Below are 13,741 nucleotides of genomic sequence, written 5' to 3' on the forward strand. Positions count from 1 at the left end.
TAGTGCTAGGTATTACAAGTTGTACATATGATTAGTTGAATTCATTAACTATATTGCTATTTGACCAGAGTATTGGCATACATATATTAAGAAGTCCAATTTTGAATCAGTTCTATTATTCTCAAGTCTAATATTGAAACAGAGTTGGCTTTTTTCAAAGAAACTAATATACTGTCGGTCAAACTTTCATGGCTAGTGCCCTAAGTCTTTATAAGAAAACAAAGGGATTGTTGAATGTCATCCAAGTGATGCTGCTAAATTAACCCAATACCTTAGAGCTTAAGGCTTTCATAAAAATAATACTCGAAAGTGAATTTATCAGACATGGACTGATAGGAGAAGAAGCTTCCTGGTAGTTGGTCCATCAGAACAACTATAAAGAAAAAACAACACTAGGAATTTTTTTCCCCTCAGTTATGAATGTTTGGTGAAGTTGGGTCTTGTCTGTGTTGCTGCTAAGCATTGTTTAGGTTAGAACAGTAGGCCTATGTATAACAAGTTTATTATGAGCAAACAACCAGGTATGCTTTGCCAAGTATCTGTTAAAGTAGATACATATTGAAAATTGATGGGACTTTACAAGTTTGAAGCATCTGAAAATGAAAATGAAAAATCTTCTTATCGAGCAGCTAAAAATGTAACAGTTATATCATTGACTGAACATGGCTCATATATGCCTGAAGAAGAATCTGCTGCTTCAATCATTCTCCTTGCAATGAAAAAACCAGGCTCTCTTGGTTGAGGCAATGCAATCTCACTACCCAACATCATAACCACAGATGACATACTTGGCCTATCATCTGGGCTTTGTTGCACACACAATAGTCCCACATGGATTGATCGTAGCACTTCGAGTGGATTGCATGATTGCTGTATAGATGCATCAGTCAGTTCGATAGACCTGCCTTTTCTGTAGAGTCTCCATGCCTGAAATTTGTACTCATTATCAGCAGAATGTTTTTAGATATAGAAATAAGAATACTACTCAGAAGCTTACATGTCCAAGAAGGTTGAGGTGGTGATCTGGATCACAGAATCCTCTATTTCTCTTTCCACTCACAATCTCTAGCACCAAAACCCCAAAGCTAAAGACATCGGATTTTACTGAGAAGAGGCCATCAACTGCATACTCTGGGGACATGTACCCGCTGCCAATGATAAGAGAGAAATTAACTTATGATCAATGGAAGTCAAGAATTAATATATATAACAGCTCTAGGAGTTCTTACTAGGTTCCCACTACTCTAGTTGTATTTGCTTCTGTTTCATTTTCTTCAAAACTTCTGGCCATGCCAAAGTCTGAGATCTTGGGGTTCATCTCCTGATCTAATAAAATATTGCTGGCTTTGAGATCTCTATGGATAATTCTCAGTCTGGAGTCTTGATGAAGATAGAGAAGTCCACGAGCAATCCCTTTGATAATGTGGAAACGCTTGGGCCAATCCAGTAACATGCTTTGTGTTTGATCTGCACATTTTTTTCCATCAGAATTAATGCAGACTGCTGAATCAATTCTTGAACATAAATGAAAAATAAATCTATAAAAGAACAGAGTCATGGATAATACATAAAAGCAAGATCCTGCAGCCATGTGTATGACAGCAGTACCAAAAAATGCAAGTTTTCAAGTGATTGAGAAGTTTAAATCCAACATTACTGACTGGTAGAATTGCCAATCTCTGTGTGTTCCTGACTTTGAGAAACCATTTTTCAAGACATGCTAAAAAAAAGGTCGGATGATTTTGGAACTTGTATGAGCAAAATAATGCCAAGGTTTTAAAAGAGCCAAACCAAAAATAAAGGAGTTCAAGCTCTTGTTGGGCATGTACTCATAGATCAGCATCTTTTCTTCATATTGAATGCAATATCCTAGAAGCTTCACGAGGTTCCGGTGTTGAAGTTTGGCAATGCATAAAACTTCATTCTTGAACTCATCGAGTCCTTGTCTTGAATTCTTTGAGAGCCTCTTCACAGCTATTTCTTGTCCCCCTCTCAACATACCCTAAGAATTATCATTTATGATAGTGGTCAAGGAAGCGCCTTTTTCAGGACATAATATTATTAAATGTCTTCCATGAGAACTGTTAGCATTGAACAAATTGTTCAGTTTTAGAAGCAGAAGATGACAATTTCTTCATAAAAATCCAACTGTCTTAGAAAAAATTTGCGATTGAGAACTGTTTGTAAAAGTGCTAATCTTTCATGCCTTTGGTTGTCACCATGTGGATATGCCACCAGAAACTATTTTCAACAAGAAAAATAGCAGTATATCCATATAAAATAGATACCTTGTAAACAGGTCCAAAACCACCCTGTCCAAGTTTATTGCTTCTGGAAAAGTTGTCAGTGGCTTCAGCTATTGTGTCAAAGTCAAATAATGGTAACTCCAAATCTTCCTTCTCACTTTCATTTGTGTGATCTCTCTCTGGATTGTGCCCCATTGTTACTGCAAAATAGGAAAGAAGGTGAAAATAATTCAAACAAAGAACTGCAGGACAATGAAGAGAAGTCTGTCTGCATTACACAATCCAACGAGTTAGCTCCATCATTCAATTAGTCACCTAGTAGTACTTGTCAAAATGCTATTCCCAGCATCCTCCCCATCCCAGTTCACCATCCCTACTAATGATTCAGTAAAACTTCTCCCTTTTTCTCATGTTGAAGAGCCAAGGTAGGGAATACATCAACTGGGATGCAGAGATGTGATGGTGGTCTTTAGCATATTGAAATAAAAATGTGATCTCCCTTTGATGGACCTTGGGGTTTCCACTTTAAAGGTTTGAGTTTTCACTCAATGAACAAAATGTATTTATCTGAGATGAGTTACCTTCTCCCAAAGGGGCCTTCTTCTTAAGTCTCTTCCTCTTCAAGACATGCAAGATCACAAATATGACTAGGAGAATGAGTCCTGCAAGACCTATGGGGATGACTATGATCTTCACTAGTTTCTTCTGGTCAGAGCTTTCATATTCCTCTGCATAGCATTGCCAGTTATCTAAGCATATAAGCAATTAAAAGCAGGAAATCCATAATCCAAAAGAGCAGGGGAAAAAGCAAGAATTTCTGATATCCATGGTTGTAATCAGGGATTGCTGAATCTTCCAACAAGGGAAAACATTAACTTTTCCCTGAAAGCATGACCATGAGATTGGAAGTAAAATGTTGTAACCTCAACAAGTTCAGTGCAACTGAAGCATAAGTAAACAGATTTCTAAGTTATTGCCATTGAGGGCATTGCATTGCACTGCATCTCAAGAATTGTATCGAGAATTCTCCTGAATAGAACATTTTAGATCATTTTCTTTGGAAATCTTCCAGAGAACTGGATTTATGGGTAGGGAAAAATGAGAAAAAAGACATTTAGTTTGTGAATGGATGAAGTCATACCTAATTCTGAGGCAGCCATCCTTACATAAAGATCTTGCCCATTTTCATTGTACTCTCTAATATCAATCAGGTTGCCAAACCAAAGCACGCATCCACTCCCTCCATTTCTGATATCTGAATTTGCATAAGCTGTACAATTACAGTTCTTCAAGCACTTCATCTTGCATTCCTTAAGATTCATTGTCATATTAAACCAGGACTCTTGTGTGTCTGGCAATTTTACTCCAGGATACTTCAGAAAACCATCTCCATTTTGACAATTCAGTCGAGTCCTACGAACACAACCACCTGACCAATCTGCAACATTCCAATCATTTGGGTGTTTCGGCACAAAGCCTTTCAAACATCCACATGCAGGGGAGTTGTTGATGTCACAACTACCATATGCACCGCATAATGCATAGCGGTCACAGTTATCCATCTGTGCAGTCAAGTATAGGAGCCAGCCCTGCCTGCGATCAATCCATGTGTAGCGCTGCAGAACACCATTTGGACTCAATACCATCCGTGTCACAACTGAGCGGTTGATAAGTTCATAAGTGTAGTATATCTCCTTTTGATTCAAGACAAAATGAAAGGTATAAATTGAATTCGGTTTTAAATTAGGCATACCACTAAACCGAAGACCATTCCAGGGACCTGATCGAAACGTCACAACTGAACCCTCCTTTAGAAACATTTGTGGAAATCCTCTAGGATCAAGCCTGTTAGTGAAATCACCAGTTGAAGGATCATCTGTTCTCTTCCATGATGTTAGATAACTATCCAGGCCAGTTACCAGGTTCTTTCCATACTTCATTCCTGGTAGAAAAGTGTCCCCTGGATAATCAAAACTTTGCCAAAGGAAGTTTTCTGGGTCACTATCATTTTCATTTCTCACAACAAGATTTCCTGTATCCAAGAGCTGTGCAACTGGGCTTTGTACTGACCTTGACGAATTGGAAGACCAAATGGTCATGTTGGCTTTATTGAGAAGGACTAGAGTTCCCCGTTCATCAAGCTTTAAAATTCCAGATGAATCGTTTAATGGGACATCTCTGTTGGCCACCCAAACTACTGTCCCAGTAGATATCTTCTTGTACCATATTCCCAGGTACCGATTCTCAGAACTGCCAGGGCTGAAAAAACCCAGTTCAAAATCCCCACCAGCTGAAACAATGGTCTCCCCATCATCTATAGATTGAGCTTGAGTTATGGTGTCTACTGCAGCAGAGGTTCTGAAGATGGACAGTAATGTGGAGGAGAAGAAGAAAAGAATGGTGAAGCCTCCCATTGATGTCCTCAACCTTCTTGGGCTAGTGCATTTCTTTTATTCAAGCCTCCATTCAGGAATAGCTAGAGGAAAAAGAAAAAGAGGATGAACACCCCATAAATTTCAGTTCACAAGTCAATAGCAGATTTCTCTGAAAACAACCCCGTTGAATTTGGAAGTGGTGGGTAAAGGACCTCAAATTCAACGCCGTGAGTCTCCACGTATAAAAGTGGCGTGGTTGTAAAAGAATGCCATTCACTCATTCTGCTTTACCTCATATAAAGTCTTCTGCAGATTGCCATAAAAGTGAGTCATTCTTGATTTACTTTGATTTATGGATATAAAGATTTTACCAATGAGAAAATTGCCAAGAAAATCCATTAATCATGTTGTTTATGGCATCTTGGGGATGAGTGGCTGGCACTATTGCAAGAGTCAGCAGGCCAGGCTGAAAGGTACGGCTGTGGAACTAAGGCCATGCTCTTCTTGAACTTTAGTTGAGATCCATTTTTCTGTCACACCAATAAAGAGCTGGCAAGGAATGTCTACATACCAACACACTGGATGAATTGTTTAGAACCAGAAACATGGGATTGGCCTACAATAATGACACATTCTTGTCCAAAATGATTATTTTTTCTGGAAAGGTGACTCTGGGTATGTTTAGGACCAGGCACATGGGATTAGCTTTCAGGATTTTTCTTAAAATGTGTGCGGTTCTTGAGCTCAAAATGAACAATATCTAATTTGAAAAAACAGATAATTACCGATGTCATCGAATTTACCCAGGTCCCAAGATTCAGCTCAATAGGTCAACTATTAAGGAATTGGTTCAATATGTACACATGAGCAGGAGGTGGTTACAAATGTCAACCAATCTACTCCAGATCCCACAGAACCAGTTTAAGGAATTGGTTTGAGTTTGTAGGCAGGCTCAACTTTCCAAACCTAGGTGGTATGTCCACTAGTGATTTAATTGTTTTGTGGTAGGGCCTATATGAAATCCAAACATATGAAAATGTGCCAAATTTTCTCCTCAATAACCCAAAGTCAAATTTGTGCTTTATGCATAATAATGTCTTCCATAGTGTGGTTGACCTATGACCTAAAGGCAATTGCCATCAGGTGTCTTCCCCTGGAAAATTTAAAAATTGTACTATGTTGAATAACAGAAAAATCATTACCAATATGTCCTTGCTTCATTTTTAGAGGTGTTGAACCTCTAGAATGGAAATAAACAATCCCAATCACTTGATTGGGTTATTGTCTCTTTTCTTTTGGTCATGCTGGCATCATATGCATGCATATATGATGTTGTATTTTGTTGAACAAGCAATTTAGAAATTTGTTTCTCAAAATCTTGTCATTGAATTTATCAAAGGGATGATAATAATAATTTTCCAGTTTACCCTTTTTGTAACAGGGAGCACTTGCAGAAGTTTATGCTTTGATGTATTAAGAAAACGAGGCACCAAGAAGAGTACCATATTATATAGTCTATTTTTTTTTCCTTAATCTAAATACCAGTCAGCACATTAGTAACCATTAAAATAACCAGTCAGGTCTTGAATTAGGTGCGTTTGGTTGTTTGTAACCATCAACAAATGATGAAGCAAACTTTTCCGGTCAATTTTCAGATCTTTAGCATGTAACGTTTGGTTTTGAATGTCTTAACACTGGCCTATTAGCAAATGAAGAGACACCATGACTTATTAATTTGAGTTGAAAACTTGTTTTTGTTTTGGTCAGTTTGAAAAAGATCCATTGGCCCAGTTGATATTATAGAAAAACCAACCCAGAATATCGTTGACTTTATGGAATACTAATTGTTTAATTCTAGAAATGTGGTGGTTGGCAGAGGAATGGAAAGGAAGGCTAAGCCTGATAATAAATGTAGGGTGTGGTTTGAAAGGTTCCTCCAAGTTTTAGATTTGAATTGACTTTTGATGCTTCTATGATATGCAAGATTAGAGGCAGTAATTGATCAACTATATAATGTATATCTCCATTCATTACCCTGTACAAAGCCCTAATAAAAATTAGGAATGTTCCTTTTTCCATGTCCTAGGATTGATCCTGAGGATACTAGGATAGATCCTGGGAGTTCCACCACTCTAGGGTCTATCCCAGGAAGTTCCCAGCTGAGGTGGTATTACTCCTAGGCATGTGAACAGTGAACTTGACCTCATTGATCTGAGAATCAATAATTGGATCATAGGCCATTCTTCTCCTAATTTGGATGATATGGGGTTTCTACATAGGTCTGAATTGAACTCAATAAACCATTCAACAAATTATGCAGGCTGGCCAGTCCTTAAGAGTCATGTGAATGAGAGCTACTCTTGGTGGCTAGTAAGTTATAAAACTTTTCAGTTGGTGTTTGTATCTATATTCTTTTCAGATGTAATAGTCATTTATAAGCTTTAATATCCTGGAAACCTTGGCTAGGAGAAAGGGTTACTTCTGCTATTTCTATTCGGTTCGTCCCCCATTTCAGTTCTTCCCAAGCTGGGTTAGCTTCTCCCTAGCAATCTCTACTGACCATCAAGTCTTAACATGTCAATGTGGAGAAAGAAGCAATTTGACCAATGTTTTATCCATATCTCATGTGCCTTATACAGTGCACAAAGAGAAACACTATGGATAAGTTGGTTAATTTTACTGTGCAATGTGCAATTTATGAATATATAAGGACAGTGGAAGTGCTTCTCATGCTGCCTAATTATTCTCTGGGTTTTATGAGAGATTTTTTAGCTGCAAATCCATATTCACCTTGTTGCACCCATGTCTCATACAGGCAAAATTTCATTAAGTGCATGCAAATTACATTGGATTGTGAATGGAGGTCTTGTAGATTGTGATTACATTTGGGACACTAGCTTAGGGGCAATAACTCTGTGACATCAAAAGATATATGTAGCAACCACAACACACATCAAGCAAGACCTTTTCTAGTTTTCCAATGTGGAATCAACTGGCAAATATGAGCTTTAGACACATTCCTATTAACAAAAGGGTCTGGCAGAGAAGGACCTGATTCATACACTCTTCATAGCATAAACTACAATAAGACACTGTGTATAGAACAGAAGAGTTTGTTCTTACTTAAAAATGATTATGCAGTCATAGGCCTTGAGACAAGACAAAACATCAACATAAAATGTCTTCTACCGACCCTCTAGTAGTGTAATGGCTTTGGTGCCTGAAAATGATATGCAATTCCTTGAGGATTCCAGTCATTGAAAAAACCAGGCTCTTTCAGCTGAGACAATGGAACATCACTGCTCAACATCACAACCACAGAAGACATGCTTGGTCAAGCATCCACACCATACTGTACACATAATAGGCCAGCCTTGATTGAACGCAACACCTCAGTTGGTTGGAATGTGTCCCCCATTGATGCATCCATCAGTTCTAAATACCTATTTTCAGTATAGAGTGTCCATGCCTAGACATTTGAAAACAGGATTAGCAATTTAGCAGCAGTTTACAGTAGAGGAACAAAGAGATAGTAATCAATACTTACATGTCCGAGAAGGTTAAGGTGGTGGTCTGGGTGTGAAAATCCTCTGTTCTCTTCCCACTCACAATCTCCAGAACCAAAACACCAAAGCTAAAAACATCAGACTTTAATGAGTATAGTCCTTCACTTGCATACTCTGGGGACATGTAACCACTACAGCAAAATTGCAAAAAGAGATGAATTTCGAAGAAATTGAATTAGACTGAGTATAACATCACTAGATTTACGTACAATGTTCCAACCAATCTTTCTGTATTTGCTTCAATTTGATTTGCTCCAAAACTTTTAGCCATGCCAAAGTCTGAAATTTTTGGGCTCATCTCACTATCTAGCAAAATGTTGCCTGCATTTAGGTCTTTATGGATTATTCTGAGTCTAGAATCTTGATGAAGATAAAGAAGTCCCCGAGCAATCCCATTGATAATGAGGCAGTGATTAGGCCAATCTAGTTCCATGCCTCGCCTTTCATCTGCCCAGTTTTTTCTCACTCAAGTTAATCCATTCTATAACTCAGAGAGAAAATTGTTAACTGATTGTAGAGAACTAGAAGTGGGAATTCTCTAAATGCATGTTTTGCTTCTGGTCTTGTTGTCAACAATTCTTTATGAGACCATGCATAATGAAGAGAGGACAGAAAATTACTCAAACAGACTAGTAAAACTAAGTGTAGTGCAGTTTTAGAGAGTCAAACCAAAAATAAAGGAGTCCAAGCTTTTGTTAGGCATGTATTCGTAAATCAACATCTTTTCTTCGTTATGAATGCAATATCCAAGAAGTTTCACTAGATTTCGGTGCTGAAGTTTGGCAATGTATTCGACTTCATTTTTTAACTCATTAAGTCCTTGCCTAGAATCTTTTGACAACCTCTTCACAGCTATTTCTTGCCCCGTTTCCAACATTCCCTGAAATTATCGTTCAACATGATGATTACAATTTAGAATATTACACACTCTTCACAATGCTGCATTATATTCCGGAGTTGGGAACAAGTGAAGGTGGGATCATGTTTTTTTTTTTTTTTTTCTTATGGGTGTTTCTAAGGCCAAATATAGATATCATCCACGTTTCTTTATGAGAGGTTGTGTTAGACCTTGGGATGGGTCAGACTGATTGGCCTTCCCGTGTGCACCTATCATCTCACCCCCTCTACCGGCTTTTATGGGTGATTCCTTCAATTTTGCATGTGGAGGTTCTCTTTTCAACTTTTTGTGAGAGCTCTTGTAGTATAATCTCTCTAATGAAATGATAGATTTTCATCTCAAGTATTGATATATTTCCACTAATCTCTTCATATAGAAACTAGAGTGAAAAATCATATTATCATTTTTATTAAAATGAAAAAAAATCTTTTCTATCACTTTTTTTCCTCTTTTAGAAATAATTTTTTTACATTATATCGAGTGTCATCTTTTTTTCTTTTTTTTTTCCCCATAGTTTTCACCGATTATTAAATAAAGTAATTATTTTAAGATTCATGTCACGAAAAATATAAATTAAAAGATAAGTGTTTGTTTGAATTTTGAATATATTTTTTATTTTCTATTTTTAAAATTAGAAAAATAGTAAAAACTTCTATATAAAATATAATAACTTTTATATAAAAAATATATAGATTTATGTTATATTCTTAAAAATTATGTAATTTCTTAAGATAGTTAAAATTTTTAAATATCTCTTTTTTTTATTTTAAATAATTTTTTAAGATAAGTCTATATGAGACACTATCATTTTTTAATTTTAAAATAAAAAATAAGAAATACATTCGAAAGACACTTAAATCTATCAAATTATAAATTATATCTATTAATTACCAGTTTAACATAAATGATAACCCATAAACTCATATTTCAATATTTTAAATTACTTTAACAATCAAACAAAAATGATAAACTCATTAATTTAAGATAATTAAAAAGTAATACACCATAGTCTAAGATAACTAAAAGGGAAAATGTTAGAGTTTATTTCTTATCAGTTTTATATTTTGAATAAAATAATAGATAATATAATTAAAAATAATAAATAAATAATATGCGGGTTTTGATTACAATTGGTTGTCCAAACCTTTAACTCATTCATTCATACCACCACTTGTTTTAATTTAAACCCTATTGAGAATATAGACTTGCCATAATTCTTTATTAGCAGATTCTCTTATTACCATTATTTCTTCTCCTCCCCTTCTAAAGTTTGTTAACCCGACTTTTTTAACGCAAATAAAAATATTATTTTTTTATAAAATAAATTATAAAAGGTTATAATATTTCTTTATTTATAGATCATATTTTTTTTTTTTTAAAAAGTAAAATTTTAAAAATAAAAAATATTGAAAAAAAATAAAAATGGAATTCCAATAAAAAAATTTTGGATAGAAATGACAATAAATACGAATAAACAACATAAGGTTGGAATGAGATGACCTGTCTCCAACCTGTCTAGATGTCATGATAGGGGTAGGAGAATATCGTTGATGATGGTGTACTTGATTTTGACATGAAACCAACAAAATACATACCACCTCTTCTACTGAATCGGACATAGATTAAGCATAATTTCTATAATATTTTATTTTGAAAAGACCTCGTAGCACTTCTATTCATGCAACATTCCACTTGCAAGCCAACTTATGATATTCTTGTTTGTGTTAACTTATATTAATTGTTTTATTTGCTAACACATGCATCATCTTTATTAAAAAGAGTGAAGATATTACCGAAAAAACCAGAATGGATAAAAATATTAAAAAGAAGTGTTGCAATGTCAATATAAAGGAAGAACACATCCTTAACTTGTAGACAGGTCCAAAACCACCCTCTCCAGCCTTGTTCGCTATCCCAAAGTTATTGGTGGCATTTAATATGGTAGCATAGTCAAATAATGGTAACCTTAAATCCTCGTTGATCTGGCCTTCTGCTGAATTGTAATGTTAATTTGAATATTCTTCCTGTAAAGTGGAGAATGCATGGAGTCGATATCCATTAGACCAGTGTTAATTAAAATGTTGGGTTGTAGGTAGGGATGGCCATGGATCCATTAATTTTAGAGCCAGTACAATGTACTGAAAACCTGAATCCAATGGCAGCCCGAGGTCATTGTTTACCTTGAAATTATACTGAGTTGTTTACCTTTTCTTCTTAGCTTCTTCTTTTCTTCTTAAGAACGCACAAGCCATACTTATGTACAACTTCTGACCATTTTCAGCCAAAGTCACCAAACTAGAGCAGGCATCCACTTCCTCCTTCACTGATATCTGAATTTGCATAAGCAGTGCAAGAGCAGTTCTTCAAGAACGCTGCTGCGCATTCTTGAGGTCCATGCTCACATTAAACCAGCTGGAGTTATGTGTCAGGCAGTTTAATGCCTGAGTACTTCAAAAACCCATCTCCATGCTGACAATTCAATGGCGTCCTTCGAACGCATCCACTCGACCAATCTGCCATGGCCCAATCGTTTGGATATTTTGGCACAAATCCTTTCATACACTGACATTTTGGAATGTCATTTATGTCACAGGTCCCATGTACACCACACGATGCATAACTGTCACAGCTGTCCACTGGTACGGAAGAGAAAACTATCCAACCATGTGTCCCATCAATCCATGTTAAACGTTGCGCATAGCCATTTGAGTTCAACACCAACCTTGAAACTGTTAGAATTCATGAGAGTTTGCCTTTGAAAATGTCTTAGTTAGACTCAGTCTCTGTAAGACTTAGTCTCTGTTTTGCTCCTTAATTTTCAGTTTTTCTGTTAGTAGAAGTAGTCATAGCAGCTGAGAGATTTTAGCATTTTCAGTTTGGTTGTAAGCCTATAAATAGGCATTCTCATTGGTGAAATATAGTGTGCCTTTCTCCAACTCAATACTCTAATATTTTCTTCAAGTTTTTTAGTTCCTTATTTCTCTCCAGATTTTAACAGTGGTATCAGAGCATTATTCCTACGGGCTGTGAGGCAAAGTTTTTTGAGTGTTTTTAGTATTAAACACAGTGAGGTTGAGTGCAAACACTAGTGAGGTTGAGTGATCTATTTTTTTTTAAGCAACTGTGGTGCAAACATGTCTCCTTCTACCAATACTTCCTCTGTAATTCCAGTGTTTAATGGTGAACACTATCACATTTGGGCTGTAAAGATGAGGTTTTATTTAAGGTCTCAAGGTTTGTGGAATGTTGTGATGTCTGAAGCTGATCCACCACCATTGGGAGCAAATCCTACAGTTGCTCAGATGAAAGCATATGAGGAAGAAAAACTCAAGAAAGACAAAGCCATCACCTGCCTACATTCAGGACTTGCAGACCACATCTTCACCAAAATCATGAACTTGGAAACACCTAAACTGGTATGGGACAAGCTCCAAGGTGAATTTGAGGGCAGTGAAAGAGTCAAAACTGTTAGACTCCTCACATTGAAGAGAGAGTTTGAGTTGATGAAGATGAAAGACAACGAATCTGTCAAAGATTATTCTGGCAGGTTAATGGATGTTGTAAACCAAATGCGGCTTCTTGGTGAGGCATTTACAGATCAAAAGGTGGTAGAAAAGATCATGGTTTCAGTGCCTCAAAAGTTTGAAGCCAAGATTTCTGCAATTGAAGAGTCTTGTGACTTGCAAACTCTCACAATTGTAGAGTTAACCAGCAAGCTTCATGCACAGGAGCAAAGGGTCTTAATGAGAGGTGATGAAGCTACTGAAGGTGCTTTTCAAGCAAATCACAAAGGAAAGAATTCTGGAAACTTGCAAGGAAAGAAGTTCTTCAAGAACAACAAAGGAAAAGCTGAAGGGTCTTCAAGAAAAGGAAATTTTCCATCTTGCTCTCATTGTAGAAGAACCAACCATGCTGAGAAAGATTGTTGGTACAAAGGTAAACCTCTCTTTAATTGTAATTTCTGCAATAAACTTGGCCACAGTGAGAAGTATTGCAGAGCCAAGAAAAAACAATCTCAACAGCAACCAGAACAAAATGCAAGTGTGACTGAAGAAGACAAAAATGATGATGAGCATTTATTTATGGCATCACAAGCACTCAGTTCTCATGAACTGAATACTTGGCTCATTGACAGTGGCTGCACGAGTCACATGACCAAATATCTGTCAATATTTACCTCCATTGATAGATCAATTCAACCAAAGGTCAAGTTGGGAAATGGTGAAGTTGTGCAGGCCAAAGGAAAAGGGACAATTGCTATCAGCACCAAGAGAGGTACAAAAATTGTCACTAATGTTCTTTACATTCCAGATTTAGATCAGAATCTTCTTAGTGTTGCACAAATGCTAAGAAATGGATATGCAGTCTCTTTCAAAGAAAATTTTTGTTTTATCACTAATGTACACGGAAAAGAGATAGCAAAAATTAAAATGAATGGAAATAGCTTTTATTTGAAGCTTGATTTAGTTGAAGGTCATGTCTTTAGTGCCAAGATTGATGAGAGTGTTGTTTGGCACAAAAGATATGGTCATTTCAACTTGAAGTCACTGAGGTTCATGCAAGAAGCTGGTATGGTTGAAGACATGCCTGAAATCTCAGTTAATGCTCAAACTTGTGAAAGTTGTGAGCTAGGGAAGCAACAACGACAACCATTCC

The 13,741-nt window shown here is 36.4% G+C and overlaps 1 protein-coding gene across 1 annotated transcript; it reads right to left on the reverse strand.

Annotated features, from left to right (window-relative positions):
- Positions 1-475: 475 nt before the first annotated feature.
- Positions 476-4,691, reverse strand: LOC117908936 (G-type lectin S-receptor-like serine/threonine-protein kinase At4g27290). Its single transcript, XM_034822792.1, has 7 exons — positions 3,388-4,691; positions 2,828-2,974; positions 2,289-2,446; positions 1,792-2,002; positions 1,230-1,467; positions 998-1,148; positions 476-927 (listed from the first exon to the last, which is right to left on the reverse strand). Exons 1-7 carry the CDS (start codon positions 4,658-4,660, stop codon positions 619-621), a joined length of 2,487 nt encoding a protein of 828 aa, XP_034678683.1. The 5' UTR covers positions 4,661-4,691; the 3' UTR covers positions 476-618.
- Between the last annotated feature and the right edge of the window lie 9,050 nt (positions 4,692-13,741).

The sequence above is a fragment of the Vitis riparia genome, chromosome 19, assembly GCF_004353265.1.
Source record: "Vitis riparia cultivar Riparia Gloire de Montpellier isolate 1030 chromosome 19, EGFV_Vit.rip_1.0, whole genome shotgun sequence".
NCBI lineage: Eukaryota > Viridiplantae > Streptophyta > Magnoliopsida > Vitales > Vitaceae > Vitis > Vitis riparia.

What these genes read in the sequence shown, in the direction of transcription:
- LOC117908936 (XM_034822792.1), bottom strand. Translation starts at nt 4,660, where the DNA reads ATGGGAGGCTTCACCATTCTTTTCTTCTTCTCCTCCACATTACTGTCC. An exon ending in GATGGCTGCCTCAGAATTAG is followed by an intron (nt 2,975 to 3,387) that starts GTATGACTTCAT and finishes AATGCTATGCAG; the next exon opens with AGGAATATGAAAGCTCTGAC. An exon ending in ACTAGAGTAGTGGGAACCTA is followed by an intron (nt 1,149 to 1,229) that starts GTAAGAACTCCT and finishes TATCATTGGCAG; the next exon opens with CGGGTACATGTCCCCAGAGT.